The sequence below is a fragment of the Somniosus microcephalus genome, chromosome 8, assembly GCF_052327205.1.
Source record: "Somniosus microcephalus isolate GS21.2 chromosome 8, FLI_Smic_1.0, whole genome shotgun sequence".
NCBI lineage: Eukaryota > Metazoa > Chordata > Chondrichthyes > Squaliformes > Somniosidae > Somniosus > Somniosus microcephalus.
The window spans coordinates 214,161,524-214,185,252 of NC_140994.1; the positions used below are offsets into that span (position 1 = coordinate 214,161,524).

Below are 23,729 nucleotides of genomic sequence, written 5' to 3' on the forward strand. Positions count from 1 at the left end.
GAAGAAAGGAACAGATGACCTTTCCAGCATACAAACTGTTAACACAATAACTGCCACCAGAGGGTGCTATTGCATGTAAAATGTCCAGAATGTCACATAATGTCCATCGGTCCAGAACACTCCCTGTCTGGGGTCATTAACGACTCCACATAGTCCGAACTCTACTTGTCACTGGAGTCCTCTGGCGACAAAAGAAGAACCACCTCGGAGACGGTCCGTTGGTGTCGATGATTGGATGCAGCTTCCGTAGACTGCTGTGAGGGGGTAGGTTGCGTTCTGCTACGTACAGTTCCAACCTGGGTATGGTGAGGTCTGGCTGGGGCGCCAACTTGCCTCTATCAAAGACGAAGCCGATTTTGCTTTGTCCTTCTTGAGTGGTGACCTTCAGATAAGCCACACTTGCAATGGCCTTAGCGGATGCATCTGCAAAGACACAAAGCTCTTTGAATTGGGCGTTTAAGGGAGAGAAAGACGAATAGCAGTGAGGTATTCGGATCTCCTGTAAGTCTTGGAGTGAGTCTCTCCATCTGTCCCACTCTGCTTCCATCTCTTCAGGGAGAGGTGAATCCCACTCTTCAGCGCGTGTGGAGAGTTCCCTGAGGAGCAGCCTGCCTTGTATGGTGACAGGGGCTAAGAAGCCGAGAGGGTCGTATAGGCTGTTGACTGTAGAGAGCACTCCTCTACGTGTGAAGGGTTTCTTGGCGTCTAGGACTTGGAACGTGAACGTGTCTGTTGCTATGTTCCACGACACCCCTAGGCTACGCTGTAGGGGGGAGGTCATCAGTGAAGAGGTCTAGGTCTTTGACGTCCTTAGCACGATCTTCAGGGGGGAATGCCTCCATCACTGCTGGTCTGTTAGAGGCTATCTTATGCAGCCTGAGGTTGGATAGTGCAAGTAGTTCCTGAGCTCGTCCGAGGGTACTGATGGCCTCTGCTTCGGTCGGGAATGACTTCAGTGCGTCATCGACATAGAACTCTCGTTCGATGAACCCTCTCACATCACCGCCAAAGTCGTCGTCTTCTTCCTTGGCAGCCCTCCTTAGTCCGTATATGGCGACAGCAGGGGATGGGCTATTCCCAAAGACATGGACACGCATTCTGTAGTCCACAATGTCTCTATTAGGGTCATTGTCCCGATACCACAGGAAGCGGAGGAAGTCTCTGTGGTCTTCTCTCACCACGAAGCAATGAAACATGTGCTGGATATCGGCAGTGATAGCGACGGGCTCTTTCCTGAATCTCATGAGCACTCCTAAGAGGCTGTTGTTAAGATCGGGCCCTGTGAGGAGTACGTCGTTGAGAGAGCTGCCCTGATATGGTGCACTGGAGTCAAACACCATGCGGATCTGTCTACTGCATGGGGTAAGGTAGCTTGGACGACCATTCTCCAAGATGGAAGTCTTGAGTGTGCTCACCTGAGATGGCTTGTGAGTGCCCTCGAGGCACACATCTCCAACAACGACCCAGCCGAGGTCTAGCCTTTGGGCGAAAGGGGCGTCATGTGGACCGTTGATCTGCTCCCTTATCTTATGTACCCTCAGGATGTCTCTTCCCAACAACAGAAGTATGCTTGCATCCGGGTCAAGAGGTGGGATCTTGTCTGCAATGCGTCTCAGATGACGGTGATGACGAGCTGCATTCGGAGTGGGAATCTCAGAACGGTTGTCGGGGACTTGATTACATTCGATGAGTGTAGGAAGGGGAGACTAATCTTCCCGTCGACTGACTCAACAACGTAACCGCAGGCCCTCCTGCCGGCTGTCTCTGAAAGTCCAGCACACGTCTTCAGCGTGTAAGGCGACGGACTTCCTTTGATCTTGAAGATGTTGAAGAACTCGGATCTTGCTAGAGAACGATTGCTTTGTTCATCTAGTATGGCATACATCTTTTCAGATTCCTGGCGACATCCTGCAGGGTACACATTAACGAGGCATATCTTGGAGCATGCTCTTGCGCTCACTCCTTCTCCACACACCTCGGTGCACCTGGATGTAATCTCCGTACCAGCAGCTCCCCCTCTCTCCCCGCCGTGCTCTGATGCGGGAGGAGGCGTTTCTGACTTCCAAGGAGCTGGGCCTGGGTGTAGTGCTGAAACGTGCCGATCACTTTCACATTCAGTGCATTTTGCATCCACCTTGCAGTTCTTGGCGAGATGGCTCGTGGACGAGCAGCACCTGAAACATCTAGAGTTCTCTAAGATATTGTTTCCAATCTTCCAGGGACATCTCCCTGAAGCCTCTGCACTTCTTTAAAGGATGGGGCTTGTTGTGGATAGAGCATTGTTTGCTCATATCCTCAGGTTTCTTCTGAATCTTTGTGTGCTCAGTTGAGGACACTTGCATTTTGTGGACAGATATTGGTGTCTTTCCATGTCTGTCGAACTTGCCTCTTCTGGCAAGTGCTGGGTGGGAGGAGAAGAAGTTGAAGCTGGGGTCGTTCCTGGCTTTGGCTTCTTTGATAAGGAGGCCGCGCTCTTCTCCTGCCGACAGGTCTAAGCCCGATGTGGCATCGTGGAAGCAGGACTTCCAAGCCCGATAATTCTTTGGCCTGTCATCGAACTTGGTTAACCCCGAAGTCACCAGCTGGGTGCGTGCAAGGTATTTGGCGAGGTCGTAGGTGCTGGGACCTGTGCCAGGGTTGCCTTGGCTGGGGGCTCTGTTTGGGGTCTCAAGGAACCGAGAGGAGATTTGCCTCTGACTTTCTCTATTCGGCGTCCTATTCCTTTGCACCGTGTCTTCCATTCTGCTGGTGGAGACTCTGCGGCTTGAGGCACGCCGTCTGCTTTGACCTTGGTTGGCAACTTGTGGCATGTTATACGAAGTGTTTGCGTCTGTAGAGATGTGCGGGCCTCCATCCCTTTCTCCTGTAAACTGTATGTCGGCATGGTCGCTCACGTAATCTATGGTGCGCTGTCGTGGACTCTGCCACGGAACGGGAATTAAAGGTTTGTAAGCTGTCTCGGGGTCAGCTCCCTCCAAAATTGCCTCGAATACTTGTGTCTCGGCTAATGTAGCATCTATCTCTTTTTGTTGCTGCAGAGCCTCTAATGTGGCTTGGAGATGGGCCTGTTCAGCCTGGCGTTCCACTTGGTGTCGGGCCTGTTCCGCTTGGAATTCAGCTTGGAGTCGGGCCTGTTCCACTTGGAACCGGGCCTGTTCTGCTTGGGGTTCAGCTTGGAGACGGGCCTGACTTACCTTTATTTCTATTTCACTGTCCGTATGTGCAGCTCTGGCTTGAGCTGCTACTAGTTTAGCCCGTGCTTTGGCGAGGGCTATGCTTACTCTAGAACCACCCGATGACCGTGAGCCAACTTGCGGCCTGTAGTAACCGGTGCTTATAGACCGATTGTCACGTTCTACAGTTTCATCTGCCTGTTTAAGGTCTTCTACTTGCTGCAAAGCATTTTCATTATTATCTTCTGACATGTTGATGTGAGGTAGATGTGCTCTACGAGGTTAAGGCTTACTCTGGGTTCCTCCTGCTCCGCTCTTCACAGCTAGCCGTATTGCTATCTTTTCACTGATATCTTTTCACCGTACTGGCCGCGCTAGACGTGCTCCTATCTAGCTATCCAGCAAGTTAAACACTCATTCAAAATAATTCTTCCTGAAGCGGTTGCTGTTTTGAAGCTTTTACTTGAACAAATTTGTGAAACTGTAAACAAAGACAAAGTATGTTTTGTACATAAACTGAGTACTACACATTCGATATTACGCAAGATACAAACATATTTGCAACAGTAGAATAGACTAATTGTATAACTAACTAACATTTGAACTAACTTCTGTAACTATTAAATATTAACCTTTTATAAACATAGTATTATCAAAATATTACTCTGACAACTTTGCTATTATGCCAAGAACTAAAGATACTCTCAGATATTGCACTTGGCCTAACATATGAAGTCAGATTACACTGGATTATAATGGAACCTCTCATAGCAAATTCTCCATTACTCAAGTCAGGTTCTTCCTGGCAAAACTGCTTCCTGGGGTCAACAGGAAGAAAGGTAAGAAGGTCAAATGACCTCTCACAGGAAGAAAGGAACAAAGGTCAAATGACCTCACACAGGAAGAAAGGAACAGATGACCTTTCCAGCATACAAACTGTTAACACAATAACTGCCACCAGAGGGTGCTATTGCATGTAAAATGTCCAGAATGTCACATAATGTCCATCGGTCCAGAACAGTAATAATTTTCCAAAACTCCCTGGACTCAGCAAAGGTCCCGGCAGATTGGAAAACTGCTAATGTAACACCCTTATTTTAAAAGGGTAGTAGGCAGAAGGCTGGAAACTATAGACCTGTTAGCCTAACATCTGTGGTTGGTAAAATGTTGGAGTCCATTATTAAGGAGACAGTAACGGGACATTTGGATAAACATAATTTAATAGGACAAAGTCAGCATGGTTTTATGAAGGGGAAGTCATGTTTGACAAATTTGCTTGAGTTCTTTGAGGAAGTAACATACAGGGTGAATAAAGGAGAACCAGTGGACGTAGTGTATTTAGACTTCCAAAAGGCATTTGACAAGGTGCCACACAGAAGATAATTGCTCAAGATAAAAAATCACGAGATTGGGGGTAATATTCTGGCGTGGGTGGAGGATTGGCTCTCTAACAGAAAGCAGAGAGTTGGGATAAATGGTTCATTCTCAGACTGGCAATCAGTAACTAGTGGTGTTCTGCAGGGGTCAGTGCTGGGTCCCCAACTCTTTTACAATCTATATTAACGATTTGGAGGAGGGGACCGAGTGTAACATATCAAAGTTTGCAGATGATACAAAGATGGGAGGGAAAGTAGTGAGTGAGGAGGACATAAAAAACCTGCAAAGTGACATAGACAGGCTAAGTAAGTGGGCAGAGATTTGGCAGATGGAATACAATACTGGAAAGTGTGAGGTTATGCACTTTGGCAGGAAAAATCATAGAGCAAGTTAATATCTTAATGGCAAGAAACTGGAAAGTACTGAAGTACAAAGGGATCTGGGGGTCCTGGTGCACGAAACTCAAAGTTAGTATGTAGGTGCAGCAAGTGATCAAGAAGGCCAATGGAATGTTGGCTTTTATTGCTAGGGGAATAGAATATAAAAACAGGGAGGTATTGCTGCAGTTATACAAGGTATTGGTGAGACTGCACCTGGAATACTGCATACAGTTTTGATGTCCATACTTAAGAAAAGACATACTTGCTCTTGAGTCAGTACAAAGAAGGTTCACTCGGTTAATCCCGGGGATGAGGGGGTGGTCATATGAGGAGAGGTTGAGTAGATTGGGACTCTACTCATTGAAGTTCAGAAGAATGAGAGGTGATTTTATTGAAACATATAAGATTGTGAAGGGGCTTGATCAGGTGGATGTGGTGAGGATGTTCCCAATGATGGGTGAAACTAGAACTAGGGGGCATAACTTAGAATAAGGGGCTGCTCTTTCAAAACTGAGATGAGGAGAAACTTCTTCACTCAGAGGGTGGTAGGTTTGTGGAATTTGCTGCCCCAGAAAGCTGTGGAAGCTACATCATTAAATAAATTTAAAACAGAAATAGATAGTTTCCTAGAAGTAAAGGGAATTAAGGGTTACGGGGAGCGGGCAGGAAATTGGACATGAGTCTAGGTTCGGAATGGTCATGGCCCTGTGGGTAGTGGAGCGGGCCCAGGGGCCATGTAGCCTGGTTCTGCTCCTACTTCTTGTGTTCTAATTCTGTGTTAGATTTCAGGAGATGGTTTTATTCCAGTTCCTGGCTGGGGTGGAGATCGCCTTTACAGAAGGTAAGTACTGTAGAAAATATAGGGACAGAGTGATCTCCTGGATGAGTTTCGATCGCCTAGATGGGTCGGAGAGGAATTTCCCAGATTTTTTCTCCCAAATTGGCCATTGGGTTATTTATCTGGTTTTTCGCCTCTCCCGGGAGATCACATGGGTTCGGGTGGGATGGAGAGTGATAGAAGATTTGAGGTTAGGATCAGATCAGCCATGATCTTATTGAATGGTGGAGCAGGCTCGAGGGGCCGATTGGCCTACTCCTGCTCCTATTTCTTATGTTCTTATATTCTTATGTTGACACAAATAACCTCCCAGAGATGTCAGGAAACATAGGGTCTAATGAGAGGGAGGAACTGAATGACATCAGTATTTGTAGGGAAATGGTGTTAGGGAAATTGATGGGATTGAAGGCCGATAAATCCCCAGGGCCTGATAATCTACATCCTAGGGTACTTAAGGAAGTGGCCCTAGAAATAGTAGATGCATTGCTGGTCATCTTCCAAAATTCTATAGACTCTAGAACAGTTCCCATGGATTGGAGGGTAGCTAATGTAAACCCACTATTTAAAAAAGGTGGTAGAGAGAAAACGGGGAATTATAGACCGGTAAGCCTGACATCGGTAGTGGGGAAAATGCTAGAGTCCATTATAAAAGACGTAATAGCAGAGCACTTGGAAAACAGTGACAGGATCAGACAAAGTCAACATGGATTTACAAAAGGTAAATTGTGCTTGACTAATCTACTGGAATCTTTTGAGGATGTAACTTGTAGAATAGATAAGGGAGACCCAGTGGATGTGGTGTATTTGGACTTTCAGAAGGCTTTCGATAAGGTCCCACATAAGAGATTAGCGTGTAAAGTTAAAGCACATGGGATTGGGGGCAAGGTACTGACTTGGATAGAGAACTGGTTGGCAGATAGGAAGCAAAGAGTTGGAATAAATGGGTCTTTTTCCGAGTGGCAGGCAGTGACTAGTGGGGCACCGCAGGGATCGGTGCTAGGACCCCAGCTATTTACAATATATATTAATGATCTAGACGAGGGAACTAGATGTAATATCTTCAACTTTGCAGATGACACAAAGCTGGGTGGGCGTGTGTTCTGTGAGGAGGATGCTGAGAAATTCAGTATGATTTGGACAGGTTGGGTGATTGGGCAGATGCAGTATAATGTGGATAAATGTGAGGTTATTCACTTTGGTGGCAAAAACAGGAAGGCAGATTATTATCTGAACGGCAATAGATTGGGAGAAGGGGAATTGCAACGAGACCTTTGTGTCCTTGTGCACCAGTCGCTGAAGGTAAGCATGCAGGTGCAGCAGGCGGTTAAGAAGGCAAATGGTATCTTGGCCTTCATAGCAAGAGGATTAGAGTACAGGAGCAAGGATGTCTTGCTGCAGTTGTACAGGGCCTTGGTGAGACCGCACCTTGAGTATTGTGTGCAGTTTTTGTCGCCTTATCTGAGGAAGGATGTTCTTGCTATGGAGGGAGTGCAGCGAAGATTCACCAGACTGATACCTGGAATGGCAGGAATGACGTATGAGGAGTGATTGGGTCGATTGGGCTTCTATTCGCTGGAGTTTAGAAGAATGAGAGGGGATCTCATTGAAACTTATAAAATTCTAACAGGACTAGACAGACTAGATGCAGGAAGGATGTTGCTGATGGTGGGGGAGTCCAGAACCAGGGGTCACAGTCTAAAGATAAGGGGTAAGCCATTTAGGACAGAGATGAGGAGGAATTTCTTCACCCAGAGAGTGGAACTTTCTACCACAAAAGGCAGTTGAGGCCAATTCATTAAATATATTCAAGAAGGAGTTAGATATATTTCTTAAAGCTAATTGGATCAAGGGATATGGGGAGAAAGCAGGGACAGGGTACTGAATTTGGATGATCAGCCATGATCTCATTAAATGGCGTAGCAGGCTCGAGGGGCCGAATGGCCTACTCCAGCTCCTATCTTCTATGTTTCTATACGAGATAGATTCTATATTCCATAAGTTCCCTGGCTACTACTAATACTTCCAGTATTAATGCATTGCAAGTTATTATTCCAATATAAGAACTGAATGTTATTGTCAAAACAATGGGTGTCATGAAAATCTTCATTCTGTTGTCCATTTCCATTACCATACCAAAATATTCCAAGTTTCCTGTTACAACACTATTATGCTTAGGATTCATAGATCCTATGGAACGTCCAGCATCAGATATCTGGGCTCATAAAGCTGTCATTATGTACTCATGTATGGTTAATACTACAATGTATAATTAATACGACAACTATGTCTAAACGCACAATGTTCAGGATAATCAGCTATTAAGTGAGATGTTAAGATAAGATAATCAAGGCAAATTTTATTTTTTTTAAACATTTTTGTTAGAGTAACAACATGTGACAATTGTTTATCTTGTTTCTGACAGACTTGATACAATGAAGTCCAGTGTGTCGTGGTCATTTCTTTACTTGCTTGGAATATGCTTGTTGATGGCAGAAGGATGGTTGGAAAAGAAAACAGCCAGGAAGCTTTATATACGTGGAGTCACGCTCCTGCGAGAGGTAACACTGTTTTACATAGCTGGACATTATAGACTGACTGATCTATAATCTAGATTTGCCATAAATGAGCTATCTCAAAATAAGAATTAACAGCAGTGAAAGGCGATTTGCAACTCAAATAAACCACAGAATGACACCCTGTAATGTTCGTCAGTTTGCATGTTATTTTTAGAGGTTGTTTTGCAAGTCCGTAATGAGTTAGTAATATTATTGCTTTTGGGTCAGGGTGCTGACAGGGTGATTTCTCTTACTTTTCATTTCCTTCCCATGTCTTTTGATTGACATTCAAACCCTGGAAGTGGTGCAGAGGAAAAACCACGAGTCTGATCGCTGGTGCTAGACGATTGTGGGGGGGATTTTAAGGTTGGAAAGCACTCCGGTGAGTTAATTTCCCACCCGCCAGTGGCAGCAGGAGGCCTTCACTGATTTTTTACCAGCTGGCCTTATTTAAATGCTGCTGGTCCACTTCCCACCTGGGCACAGAGCAGCCACTGGCTGCCAGGTAAGTGTTGGGCAGGGACTTTAGGGAGGGCCTTGCAGTCCTGCTCTTTCTGACCCCACAAAGGAAAGTTTCTGACTTGCCATTTGAGCCTCCTTGTCCTTCCTGACAGCTGCCGAACTGCATTCGCCTGGTGTGAAAACTGTGGCTGCTGCCCCACTCAGGCCTGGGTTAAAATGATCTTAAAATCTTTTGTTACAGCGCTCTTATTTTTACAATGGGACTAATCATTTATTGGCAGTTACAGGAACATGTGATCTTGGAATATGGTGGCACGTACTTGCTGACAGAGAAACACCACAAATCAACAGAAAGATGGCTTAATTCATTGTAAAATCTAAGCTATTGAAGTCTCTCAGGATGAACACATATGGGTTCAATAGTACAGGAAGCATCACAACAAAGAAAATCCCATCTAAAGAGCGAGTGTGATCACACTCTTCATACAAGGGTTAGCACTTGTGTAAATAAGCAATTTTTGCAAATTCTATTCAATTAACTGGGTTGTGTTTACATGATAAATAATCATATTGGTGCTTTGAAGCCTTATGAAATTTAATGGGAAGTACTTTGTGGCAAAATCTATAATGTCTGTGCAGATTTTAAAGTATCGGTCTTATTTGCACTTAAATGACCAGTTTAAATGCTGAACTCTCGTTTTTATGAGGCCATAAAGAACACGGATGCGATAATGGATTGGGTTCTAAACTTGGGTAAATTACTCTGAATGTAATGGGGGGAATTGATAGTTGTTTATAAAATCCAGATTGTGTAAAGTAGTTAAAAGAATCATGCATCTACAGTAACATGTATGAACACTTTGAGACTGCACACGAGTGCAGAGTTTCTCTCATTGGGTTAAGGGGGAGGGTGGTTCAGAGAATCGGGCACAGAGGGCAGCAAACCCAATTTGAAATCTTGTGATTTTCCAGTCATTTATTCCACTGACCTTCTCACCTGATTCTTCAATCGTGTCCCAGTTAGGTAAGACTTCACTCCAGGAGTGCAGTCTCTGAAAATGTATTGTGACAGATGCAACCAGGTGGATGATTGAGACAAGAAAGGTGTGTGAGCTAGAAGCACAAGACTGTAGAAGAGTGTGTGATGACCGGCATGCCCAATATATCAAAGTTGTTTTTAAAGGCTCTTTATTGACTTCAGCTATTTCAACTGAGCGCTTATGCAGATTTGAAACCCTTTAAGAAAAAGGAATCCTTAGCTTCAGTAGCTGATACATCATCAAAAATGCATGTTAGTCAAAAATGACATCTGTCTATCTGTCTAATGGCCAATGGATATTCAGAGTAGAAAAATATTGGTATAATAAAATGATGGTTGCTGGAATACTTATGATTACCACCACGTTTAATTAATAGATATCCTATTGTTTTTGCAATACAATAACTTGTAATTGTATTGCAAACCTTCCCAAGACACTTCACAAAGTGAGCGTTGTGCTCACGCTGGAGTAGGGGAAAGCCAGATGTGCAATGGTAGGTTTTAAGGAGACTTTTGAAGATGAGGAGAGATGTACCAAGGTGGAGTGCTTTCAGTAGCGAATGCCATAGTTTGGTGGTGAGATGGAATTGTCCTTGTCCTTTGGGATGATCCTGCAGCAGCAGTTAGGTTTGACTGCAGAAAAAGAGAGGTGATATTGTTTGAAGTGGACAAGCTAAATCCAACAGTACAACTGAGCCAGTTGCTTTTTTTTATTTGTTTATGGGATGTGGGCGTCGCTGGCAATGTGAGCACTTATTGCCCATCCCTAATTACCCTTGAGAAGGAGGTGATGAGCTGCCTTCTTGAACCGCTGCAGTCAGTGTGGTGAAGGTACTTCCACAGTGCTGTTAGGGAGGGAGTTTCAGGATTTTGACCCAGTGACAATGAAGGATTGGCAATATACTTACAAGTCAGAATGGTGTGTGACTTGGAGGGGAAATTGGAGGTGGTGGTGTTCCCATGCGCCTGCTGCCCATTTCATTCTAGGTGGAAGAGATTGCGGGTTTGGGAGGTGCTGCCGAAGAAGCCTAGGCGAGTTGCTGCAGTGAAGTTGTAGATGGTACACACTGCAGCCACGGTACGCTGGTGGTGGAGGGAGTGAATGTTTAAGGTTGTAGATGGGGTGCCAATCAAATGGGCTGCTTTGTCCTGGATGGTGTCGAGCTTCTTGAGTGTTGTTGGAGCTGCACTCATCCAGGCAAGTGGAGAGTATTCCATCACACTCCTTACTTGTGCCTTGTAGATGGTGGAAAGGGTTTGGGGAGTCAGGAGGTAAGACACTCGCCGCAGAATACCTAGCCTTTGACCTGCTCTTATTGCCACTGTATTTATGTGGCTGGTCCAGTTAAGTTTCTGGTCAATGGTGACCCCCAGGATGTTGATGGTGGGGGATTCGGTGATGGTAATGCCATTGAATGTCAAGGGGCTGTGGTTTGACTCTCGCTTGTTGGAGATAGTCATTGCCTGGCACTTCTGTGGCGTGAATGTTACCTGCCGCTTATCAGCCCAAGCCTGAACGTCGTCCAGGTCTTTTTGTATGCGGGCATGGACTGCTTCATTATCTGAGGAGTTGTGAATGGCACTGAACATTGTGCAGTCATCAGTGAACATCCCCATTTCTGACCTTATGCTGGAGGGAAGGTCATTGATGAAGCAGCTGAAGATGGTTGGGCCTAAGACACTGCCCTGAGGAACCCCTGCAGCTTGTTTATGATTTGTGCCCAGGCCTGTAGCTTCAGATTTGCGAATGTAAAGATCGGTATTGTACAAGGAGAACAGACGAAATGGGGAATAACAACAGAAAATGCTGGAAAAACTCAGCAGGCCAGGCAACATCCATGGAGAGAAAATAGAGTCAACGTTTCGGGTGAAAACCCTTTGTCAAGACTAAAGAAGCACAGGAAATGAAATAGATTAAGAGGCCAGGCTGGGAGAGAACAAAAGAGGAGAGGAGACATTAAGAGGTATTCAAAACGAGACGAGATGGTGATAGGACTAGTGGAGACAAAAGACGGCTCTAGATTAGGTGTGAAGTGCGCTGGCAGAATGGGAGACAGCTGCCATGTGGGAGAGAGAAAAAAAAAAGAAAGTTGGGGGGGGGGAAAGGCCAAAACAAAGGTGTGGATAAAAAATGTAAGTAAAAATGTAATAGGGGCCAAGGTTATGATCTGAAATTGTTGAACTCGATATTGAGTCCGGAAGGCTGTAAAGTGCCTAATCGGAAGATGAGGTGCTGTTCCTCGAGTTTATGGTGAGCTTCCGTGGAACAATGCAAGAGGCCGAGGACGGTGAGGTCCGAGTGGGAATGGGGCGGTGAATTAAAATGACAGGCGACCGGAAGTTCGGGGTCACCTTTACGGACTGAACAGAGGTGTTCCGCAAAGCGGTCACCCAATCTGCGTTTGGTCTCCCCAATGTAGAGGAGACCACATCGTATTTTCTCTCCACGGATGTTGCCTGGCCTGAGTTTTTTCCAGCATTTTCTTTTGTTATTTTGGATTTCCAGCATCTGCAGTATTTTGCTATCAGACGAAATGGGGATCTGGTAATTGAAAACAGAAGCTATGAATTTCTGAATAGGTCGATGGAGGCACCAATATCATGGTGAGCCGTGAGCATGAGACAGTTGGGAGTTGCATGCTAAAACATCTAGGGGCAGAACATCATTACTGCAGCAACTATTTTTTGTAATAAGATTCCTTGGGGTAAATTTTAAATTTGCCACCTGGGTTTAAAACCAATTTCAATCGAAATTAAAATTGGGCAGATTCTATAATGGGCAGCCAATCTGCAACGTCAGTTTTGTACTCGGCTGGCAAGTTGAAATTTTACCACCTTGAATCCAATATGAACTCCTGAAAATTGTTCATAGAAATTTGATTGAACTCGGTGTTTCAGAATCCTACGTTTAACAACTAATTTCATGGCCAAGACCTTATTGGCTTCCAGCATTGTGACAAACTGTTGGTCAATGTTGTATCTCTCGAGTAGTATATTTCTTGAATTATGAGTATTTGAAGAAGTACAAAACTAATCTTTGCTTTTCAACTTTGTATTAATCTGTTCTATTTCCCAGTGTCATCACTCATTTCAGTTTGAATATTCACACTAGTAAGTTCTAATAAGTGAGGCATTTCATCCCCTTTCACCTTTCAATATAAATCTATGCTTTCCCCCCATCACAGCATCTAGCTGCCTCTTGAATGACTCCAGAGGTTTGTCCTCCACTATCATACCTGGAAAACCATTCAGGTACCTTTTCATGTCAGTCTTGAACTTGCCTTTTACTCATTTGTACTTGTGTGTCAGCTTGCATTAATGATGCATTCTCAGCTGAGACAGAAAGTTGTGGGAGGACCATGGGGAAGGCCCGGAGGAGCAGGGAGGGAGGTCTTGTGGAGACATTGGAGGCCTGGTGGGGGGGGGGGGGGGGGTGGAATCGGAGTCCTGGGGGACGGGTATCTGCAGTTTCCAATTGCGGGGGGTGGGTTAAGCAGGGACCCTGAATCCAGGAGGTAGGTGTAAAGGCACTTACCTCCTGGATGCAACAGTCCTCGCTTTGCTGTAGCTGTTGGGTTTTACAAAGTGTGTAAAACCTGACCACAAAATTAAACACAAAAATGGAGGTTAAATTCATGGGGGGAAAAATTCAGTATTGCCCCGTTTGGGGCGCGATTATCGGCCGTGCGTAAAGTTTAGCGCCTGGCGTTAATTATTGCCTCCAACGACAAACTTGGCTTTTATCGCCCCTGGAGGTGATTGTAGCGCTAAATCAGGTGCTACACACCTCTCAAGGCGCAAAGGCCAAGGAGCGAGGTGCTAACTCAGAACGCGGGCGCAGCGCAGGTGCTGTCAGTTAGCCATGGAACACAGACACTGGCTTCGGACAGTTCTTAAAGGGGAGGGTCGATCTTGCTCTCCAGCCACACCCTGCTCATTGGAGCCTTGAATCTCGGCCTGGAGAGACCTGTGCCTAAATCTTGCAGCCAAGGACTATGGAGCACGCAAAGCTACATGCATGCAGTCAATAGCGCCCTGCACCATGGGGAAGGCCGCTATCCTCGCAAAGCCCATAGCGTGTTCATGCTGCTTGGCCGGGGTCATGGGGAAAGAGATGTACTCTCATCTCCTTTTATAGAGGGCATTTGTGACCTGACGGATGCAGCAATGCACCGCGAACTGGGAGATATTGGCGATGTCCCCAGTAGCTGATTGAAATGAGCCAGTGGCATAAAAGTTGAGAGCACTGTTATCTTCACTGCCACCGACAGAGACGTCCTGCCCCTCAGTTGAGGCTGCAGATCTGGCTGCAGCAGGTGGCAGAGCTCAGTGACCACCTCCTTGCTGAAGTGCAGTCTTCGCAAACACTACTCCTCAGACATATTAATGTATGAGAATTGTTGGCGAAATACCCTAGGAGGGTAAGGTCTCCTGTACAGAGGCATGTTGGCCCTCCTCCATCTGGCCATGATTGCCACTCTCTCTCTGCGTCTCTGTGGCCTCCGAATCTGCTGGTGCAGGACGATGCCCCCAATTGGTGCAACCCCCATACTCTCTTGGCAATCAAAGTAATGAAGGTCAAAAACCAAAGTACCTGCAAAGTTATGGTCAGAAGCCAAAACTACTTCACACAGCGTTGACTCAGTGCAGAAGTCTCTCTCTTTTTCTCTCTCTCTCTCTCTCTCTCTCTCTCTCTCTCTCTCTCTCTCTACGAATGGTGCAAAAATGTCTACCACACAAAAACCCAGGAAGAGGCCCCCTTTAAATAGCAGCCCCACAGCGACTGGGAAGCGTTCCAGTCTACCTGTCGTTGGTTGCGCCAGGCGGAAAGGAGGGGGACACCACTCAATTTCTGTTCCGGGGCACCACAAGGGCATTGCATGCTCGAATGACGTCCAGATCTGCGTGCGCAGGAGATCGGGCGGTATTGTCTTTGGGGGGAAAAATTCAGTTGTTTGCGCCTCCAGTTAGCGCCTTAAGAGGGAGCTAATGGGGCGCAAAGCAACTAGCGCCCGGGCACGGCAATGTTTGCGCCGCTCGCGAAATTAACTAGACATTTTGCGGCAGCACTAAACACTACCGCCACGATCTCCTGTGCCGGCAGATCATGACATCAGTCGAGTGCGCAGCGCCCCGGACCGGATATTGAATGGCGCCCCCTGCCTTACTGCCTGCCACTAGCAACGACAGGTTGAGGGGAGCGTTTTGCAGTCAGAGGGATTGGGGGAGCGCTATTTAAAGGCGACTGCTTCCTGCCTTTTTTTGTTGGTGACATTTTTGCGCCACGCATTCTGAGAGAGAGAAAGACTTCTGGAGAGATTCAACGCTGTGTGAAGGAGTTTTGGGTACTGAGCAGCACTTTGCAGGTTCCTTTTGATTTGCCCTTCTTTGCTCTGAGGTAGCGCCTCGCTCCTTGGCCTTTGCGCCTTAAGACAGGTGAGAAGCACCTGATTTAGCGCTGCAATCCCCTCCAGAGGCGATATAAGCCAAGTTTGCCGTCAGGCGATAATTAGCGCCAGGCGCTAAACTTTGTGCATGGCAGATAATGGCGCCCCAAATGGGGCGATACTGAATTTTTCCCCCATAGTCATAACGGCACTGAAGGAGGTCATTTGGCCTATCGAGCCCGTGCTGGTTCTCTGTAGAGCAATCCGGTCAGTCCCATTCCCCCACTCTATCCCCGTAGCCCTGCAAGTTTATTTCCTTCAAGTGCCTATCCAGTCGCCCCTTGAAAACATTGAGTGTCTCCGCTTCCACCACTTCTGTCGGCAGCGATTTCCAAGTCATCACCACTCGCTGCATAAAAAAAGTTTTTCCTCCCAACTCCCTGTATCTCTTGCCCAAAACCTTAAGTCTGTGTCCCCTAGTCATCATACCATCAACTAGTGGGAACAGCCTTTCCCCGTCTAGCCTATCCAAACCCATCATAATCTTATACACCTCTATCAAATCACTCCTCAACCTCCTTTGCTCTAATGAAAACAAATCCAGCTTCTCCAACCTGTCCTTGTAGCTATGATACCCCATCCCCGGAACCATTCTGATAAATCTCCTCTGCACCCTCTCAAGGGCCTTCACATCCTTCCTAAAGTGTGGTGACTGTGGTATCTTGAGGTGGCCATAGATGGAGACGGACACCGGTTAACTCCTTAACATGGTTTAATCAACACTTGCACATAAAAGCTTCTGCCATGAGGCAGCAAAAACAAAGAATACAACCAGTACAGACCAGACTTAACTCAGGAGACCAATTGCCACAGCACCACCTGGTGGATCAGGTTACTCATAACCTCCCAGGTCACTACACTCCTCCTCCCTTAAGATTGCCGTATGCAATTCTTAAACAATAACCCTTACTAGGTACTACGTTTTAATTAACCAGTATGCTCTAACCATGGTTAACCCCTGACTAATTTAATAGGTTTGTATAAGTCTTTCTGATTGCTTGCGAATCCTTTGTGAACGTCTTAATTCCACTTGTGGTGGATTCTCAGATTCATTCGCACTTGAGATTGGAGTAGTCTCTGATGTTGGTTTTACTCTGTCCCGCTGTGGCCTGGCAGTACCAGTGTCCAATGGCACCTTATAAGCCGTGCTGGGTCCTGGAACAGCCTCCTCTACTGCCCTTTGTTCCATCTGAGGCAGTTCCCCCTGCTGCCGGCTGAAAAGCTGATCCACATGCCGACAAACCCCTCGACCATCCCCTAGTAACACAGAGTACGACACAGGTCCTGTAATGTCCTGGATTAGTCCTGGTATCCATTTCGGTCCATAACTGAAGTTCCGGGTGTATGCAGAGTCCCCTATGGCAAAATGGCGAGCTTTAGTATGTTTGTCATGGTACGCTTTTTGGTTTGTTTGCTTTGTCTCACACCCAGATCGCAAAAGCAAGGTTATCAGGTCTAACGTGCACCGCAACTTTCTCCCCATCATCAACTCAGCCGGAGAAAGCCCCGTGGTAGCTTGGGGTGTTATACGATAACTAAACCAGGCTCTATTGAGCTTGGTCTCCAGGGTGTCACCTGAGCTCTTCCTCATGAGCTCCTTAAAAGTCTGCACGGCTCACTCGGCTAACCCATTTGAGGCTGGGTGATATGGAGCCGAGGTGACATGTGTGATTCCATTCCTTACCATGAATTCTTTGCTCCCTTCACTAACAAAACACTGTGCATTGTCGGATACAATCATTTCTGGAATACCATGCGTGCTGAAGCTGTTCCTGAGACAATTCAGTGTGGCACCAGTCATTGCAGAGCTCACTGGATAAACGTCGATCCACTTTGAGTGAGCGTCTACCAGCACCAAAAACATTTTGCCCCTAAAAGGTCCCGCATAGTCTATGTGAATTCTCCTCCAGGGTTTGCTGGGCCACTCCCAGGGATGGAGTGGTGCCCCGGCAGGTGCTTTCCTCTGTTCCTGACATATAGTGCATGACTTTACCTTTGACTCAATTTCAGCATCCAAGTTAGGCCACCACAGGTAGCTCCTAGCCCGTCCTTTCATACTAGTCATTCCTGGGTGCGATTGATGCAACTGTTCCATCAAAGTAGAGCGTCCCCGCTCTGGGACTATGATGCGTGCTCCCCATAGCACACATCCATCTTGGACACTGAGCTCGTGCTGTCTCTGTCTGTACGGTGCGAACTCCGGTCCCTCACGGTGATCTGGCCAGCCTTTCAACGCATACTCACGGACCCTTGACAGAACGGGGTCCTTGGCTGTCCAGCCCTGGATTTGCACTGAAGTCATCAGGGGACTGAACTCCTGATCCAGCATCAGGACGTGCTCCTCAGAGGAAGTACTGCGAGGAGATTTTGAGAGGGGCAGGCGGCTGAGAGCATCCGCGTTCCCGTTTTCCTTGCCGGCTCTACGTGATCACATATTCATAGGCTCTTAGTATTACTGCCCATCTCATTATTCTCTGTGATGCCATTTGAGGCACCGCTTTCATCTCATTCAGTAAGCTAATAAGAGGCTTGTGGTCAGTACTGATTACAAACTTCCTCCCATATATGTACTTATGGAATTTCTTTACTCCAAATATAATGGCCAACCCCTCTTTATCAAGCTGTGAATAGTTCTTTTCCGCAGCTGTGAGCGTGCGTGAAACAAATCCGATGGGCCTTTCTGCTCCATCTGGCATGCGGTGGGCCAACACTGCCCCCACTCCATAGGGTGATGCGTCGCAGGACATTATCAGCTCCTTCTTCTCGTCGTAATGCACTAACACCCTGCTGGACTGAAGTAGCTCCTTTGACTGCTGAAACGCTTTCGCTTGCTCTGGCCCCCAATGCCATGGCTCCTCCTTTCTCAGCAGTTTGTGCAGGGGTGCCAGCAGCATCGATAAGTTTGGAAGAAACCGGTTATAATAATTCAGGAGCCCTAGATAGGCTTTCAGTTCAGGCACTGCCCGCACGTTCCCTGGTAATGGATGGAGGCCTGTGGCATCCACCCGATGTCCCAGGAATGTAACTTCCTTCTCCATGAAACTACACTTACTCCATTTCAGGCGTAGCCCCGCCTCTTCCAGCCGCTGTAGCACTTTGTCCAGTGTTTTTAAGTGATCCTGATCATCACTTCCTGTTAGCAGAATATCATCTAAATACACGGCCACCTTTGGAATGCCCTGCAGAATGCCCTCCATAGTCCGTTGGAATATTGCTGGACTAGAACTGACACCAAATGGTAACCTGGCATACGTGAACAGCCCCTTGTGCGTGTTCACCGTGACACACTTTTTTGATTCTTCATCTAGAAATATCTGCTGATACGCATGACTCATGTCCAGTTTGTTGAATCTTTCTCCCCCAGCGAGCGATGTTAACATGTCCTCCATTCTCGGAATGGGGTACTGTTCCAGTGATGATACTCTGTTCACTGTTAACTTATAGTCACCACACACCCTTACGTTACCGTCGAGCTTCAATACCGGGACTATTGGTGCCGCCCAGTCTGAAAATTTCACTGGTTCTATTACTTTGTCCCTTAGCAGGCGATCTAGTTCCGCCTCAACCTTGGTTTTCATTGCAAACGGTACCGACCTTGGTTTAAAGAAACGAGGCGTGGCATCACTGGCTACATGAATCTTGGCTGTGGCTCCCCTTAAGGTGCCCAGTTCGTCCTTGAACACTAACTCATGCTTCATCAGCACTTCTTGCAGTGCCTCTGTACTGTCCTCCATTTTATTCATTGCCTGCCAGTACACACTCAACTCACTGATCCACCCTCGTTTGCCATAAAGAAATGGCTCAGTATTTCAATATACTCCTCTCAAGACTGTGACTTGCTGTCAAAAGGTGCCACGGAGCCTACCGTTCCTGCCATCCTTGGAGTCCGGTCACTTCAGCCAAAAAATCAAACTCCGTTTCGACTCCCGCGGCCTAGCCTCGTGCTTTTCCGACTAGTTTGCTAACCAACCCGAGCACCTCTTCCGAATACTCCAAAACTCTTCTGTCCTTTATTCTCGTCGCCATATGTGGTATCTTGAGGTGGCCATAGATGGAGACGGACACCGGTTAACTCCTTAACATGGTTTAATCAACACTTGCACATAAAAGCTTCTGCCATGAGGCAGCAAAAACAAAGAGTACAACCAGTACAGATCAGACTTCACTCAGGAGAGCAATTGCCACAGCACCACCTGGTGGATCAGGTTACTCATAACCTCCCAGGTTACTACAGTGAGCAGAACTGGACGCAATACTCCAGTTGTTGCCTAACCAGTGCTTTATAAAGGTTCAGTATAACTTCTCTACTCAATACCTCTATTTATGAAGCCCAAGATCCCATATGCTTTGTTAACCACTCTCTCAATATGTTCTGCCACTTTCAGGGACCTATGCACACTAACTCCCAAGTCCCTCTGTCCCTGCACACTCTTTAAAACCGTGCCATTAAGTGTATAATGCCTCTCCCTGTTCCTTCTGCCAAAATGCATCACCTCACACTTCTGTGTTAAATTCCATCTGCCACTTGTCTGCCCATTCTGCTAGCCTTTCTATGCCCTGTTGCAGTCGATTGTATCATCATCACTGTTTACCACACCCCCAAGTTTGGTGTCATCGGCAAATTTAGAAATTCTACTCTTTATTCCAATATCCAGGTCACTTATATATATCAAAAAAAGCAGTGGCCCCAGCACTGACCCTTGGGGAACACCACTGTTTACCATCCTCCAGTCTGAAAAACCGCCATTTACCACAACTCACTGTTTTCTGTCCTTAAGCCAATTCCTTAACCAAGCTGCCACTGAAGATTTTTGGGTTCCCTTTTATGTTAACCGCCATACTACTCTCATATTCTCTCTTTGCCAATCTTATTTTCATCTTCACATCCCCTCAACTTATTTGGTCTGGTTCTCCCTTGAAGAATTCACCTGACATGCATCATACACCCTCCTTTTTTTGTTTCATCATCTTCTCAATCTCCCTCATCATCCAAGGAGCTTTGGTTCCCTTACCTTTCGCTCTGGTTGGAATGTACCTAGCCTGTACTTGGAACATCTCCTTAAAGATCACCCATTGTTCCGTTACAGTTTTTCCTGTCAGTCTTTGGTTCCATTTTATCCTGGCTAGATCCTTTCGCATTCCATTGAAGTTAGCCCTATTTCAGTTTAGAAGTTCCACTATAGATTGTTCCTTGCTGCTCTCCATTGCTAATCTAAATCTTATGATATGTAGGGGGTTTGGGGTGTGGCGTGTGTCCAGTCAGCTCTGCCCCTGACTGCTCCACACCCCCTGGGTTCTAGACACCGGACTTAGGTACAGGCGGTGATACAGAAAAAACGAGTAGACAAGTGGTTCGGTGCAAGAAAACCATAATTTTTATTAGACAGAATAAAAACACAATACTGAGAATTACTAAGCTGATTACAGGCATATAAAAATAATACACTTATATGGGAATGGGGAACACACGGCACATCGAGGGAAACAAATACATTAAAATTCCCTTATCCTTATCCCACCCCCTATGCCTAACTAGATTAAGCTATGAGTGGCCAGGGATTTATGCTTACCAATTCGAAACCTGTTGACTTTTAGCGGTTGTGACTTTGGGGTCCCTTCTTGCTGTCCTTTGGGGTATGCTGTCACCATGTGGTCACAGGGCGCGGTGGGGGAGTTGTTTATGCGAATCACCCTCCTTTTCCTCAGCTAATGTCGTCGTCGTCGTCGAGCCGCGTCTTCGTCGTCTTCTTCCTCGGGCAGTTTAGTCGCTGACGAGTTTTTAAACGGTTGGGGCTCTGTTGGTGGTTTATAATGTTAAACTGATTTTACTACCCATGCTTCGAACACCAGTTTATTCATCATGGACGCTGCTGTCCATGCTTCAAACGCCAGTTTATTCGTCAAACGCCAGCTTATAACTAGGCGTTTGGCCCCCAATGCGTCTTTCTGCTCCCCTTCTCTGCCTTTATCGGTTTACCGTATTCTTCATCTCGTCTCGTCTGCCTGTTTGTGGCCTGGGTGTCCTGTGTGTTTTTCAACTCGGGTCTCGTTCTCCTCCCGTGTTGGGCCCTCGGTGTAGTAATGGGCGTCCTTGGTGTTGAGCGGTGCGGGGAGCGAGAAGAGAACCCGCCACGAGGCCAGGGCACGAGAACGAGAGGCAGCAAGCCAAAGGTCAAGCGATGAGGCAAGAGCCAGAGAGCTAAGAGAGCGATCACTACCGATGGGCCTACAATGATACCCAGTTCTTCATTCCTTATCTGCGTGCCAAATCAGGTCAGTCCTTTGTCTAACTTTTGGCGGGCTCATTTAAAATGATTACAGCCATTTACTTTAACGACTTCTGGAGTGGTTGTCTCCGTGTTTAATGGCTTCAATGTCCTGGCTGTTTGTCATTTATGAAACTTAATTGTCCTCATCCTGGCTTGATGGCTACCATGAGCTGTTACCGATTAAATATGCAGAAACCTAATGGCCTCGATTTAGGCCCATTCTAACCTGATCTGTTCCAAGGTGAATGAATGCATATTCTGTGTTTGCTTTAGCTATCTGGCTCCACAAAGTCTCCTCACAGATTCATGCATTTTAGGTTTCGTTTCAGGCTTTGCGAAGTGCCTGCCCTTTTCTGCAGGGCCTTGCTTTTAAAATCCTGTGCTTTTGGTCACGAGGTTGCAGAAGCCATTTTGGGTACACTTTTCACCAACTTGTCCATACAGGGTCCCTTTATCCATAACTTTTGGGGAATGTGGGAATTTTGAGAACCCTACACTCCCCCCTGTTGATACAAAACTCGCTTTAAGCATCATCCTGACAAGGTGAGCAAAATTCCCGACCCTTCATAGTCAATCTTCCCCTGTAATTACCTACCTATGACACATGCATTTCCCATTCTGTAAAAATGTAGCGTACATAAGCATACATAGACAGATTACAGGCGTTTACACACATCCAAGCATGGAGGGGGTCCAAAACCCCTGCACCACTTGCTACACATCATCTTTATTAAAAACAACAAATCAAAGTCTTTATTGAAAATAACAAAAGAACATAAAAAAAAAAACAATCTTTATTCAATAACACAAACATAAAAAAAGTCAAACAGGAGTATCTCCCTCCACCTTAAGATAATGTTCTTTCCACATCCTTTGGTTTCGGAATTCGAGTATTTGGCCTTTTCCCTTGCACTGAGTGCAGACTAGGTACAATACTATTCCCAGCTGGCAAACCACGAGGATGTGGGAAGCCAGTCTGATCCACGAAGGGACCTCTATATTCTCAAATGTCCCACCAGGGTGGAACTACAATGTCCAATATCTTGGCCCCTATCTCTACTGTTTTCTGCTCCAGAGTGTAAAAATTTTTCTGTGAAACTATAACTGCTTTGAGTATTTTGGTAAGATGCTCTGGGAGGGGGAATTTCATAGCCGAAATGCGCTACATACTTCTGTAGATTGGTGAAATTCTCCTTTACATTGAGGTGAACAGTGGAGGGTTCAGGAATGGGGACAATTCATTTCTGGGCCACTTGAACTTCTGCCTCGGGTTTAAAGCAGAAACTGCTGTCACTTACCGGACACCAGCTATGCTGTCCATGCTGGTAGTGGGGCGCTCCTGTGTTGACACACTATGTCCCACCTCCTATATATGCTACCTGTGGGGGAACATGGCCTTGTGCCATTGCCTCCATGGTACAATTTATAGGTTTCGCACCAGCAGCTCTGAATCCGCACTGTGGTTTTGAGTAGGTGTTCCAGTGCTGGGTGTTAAGTCTGTGTGTCCCAGTTATGCTTATTATAAATCACTGGACACAGACCACAAGAATAACTTTAACAGGTCTTTACTATTCGGAGGTCAGGGCTGAACTGCCCAGTAAATCACTACACAACGCTTATATACCGGTGTGGTCACCACCGGTACTACAGTATACAGCAGCCAAGAGAAAGTAGTACATCTCTTAAGGTAGTTCTCTTAAGGTGGAACAGGTTACATACACCACACTGGGGACACAGTGTTGTGTGCTCCCCGGCTCTGGCACCCTGAGAGGTCCGTACCTGTCATAGCGTGCTCCCACTTTAGGACATAAGGTGGGACCACTGTGAAATGGATGTGTGCACCCCCTTGAATGACTCCAATGTTCTCTACCCTGTATACCGGCGCGGGTCGGGCTGTCCTACCCATGACCAGCATCCTTACTACTATACCCATGATAGTATGGTTTGACCGTCCACAATCTACTGGGACTAGGTAGGCCTCGGAAGCTAGCCAGAGTTGGCACGGGCTTAATGCATTCTCAAATGGATGGAGGGCTGCGAGGTGCTTGTTGCTAATCCAGGAGGGGACTAAACCCTGTTTTAAATCCTCCAGATTACTGCGGCCCTCACCCAGCAACCACACCCCATATTGCACGCACACCTCGTCCTGCTCAGCCTGATCCGAAGCATTTCTGTCCTCCCTTATGAGG

General features: G+C 46.5%; 1 protein-coding gene across 4 annotated transcripts in view; it reads left to right on the plus strand.

The window, feature by feature from the left end:
- LOC147114096 (follistatin-related protein 5-like) overlaps positions 1 to 23,729 on the plus strand; it is an 825,355-nt gene that overhangs the window by 35,936 nt on the left and 765,690 nt on the right. For all 4 annotated transcript variants that reach the window (XM_085995700.1, XM_085995698.1, XM_085995701.1 and 1 more), the window contains exon 2: positions 8,191 to 8,326. In XM_085995700.1, coding sequence (XP_085851826.1) covers positions 8,201 to 8,326 — 126 coding nt within the window. In that variant the 5' untranslated portion in view covers positions 8,191 to 8,200. The remainder of the gene's footprint in view (positions 1 to 8,190; positions 8,327 to 23,729) is intronic.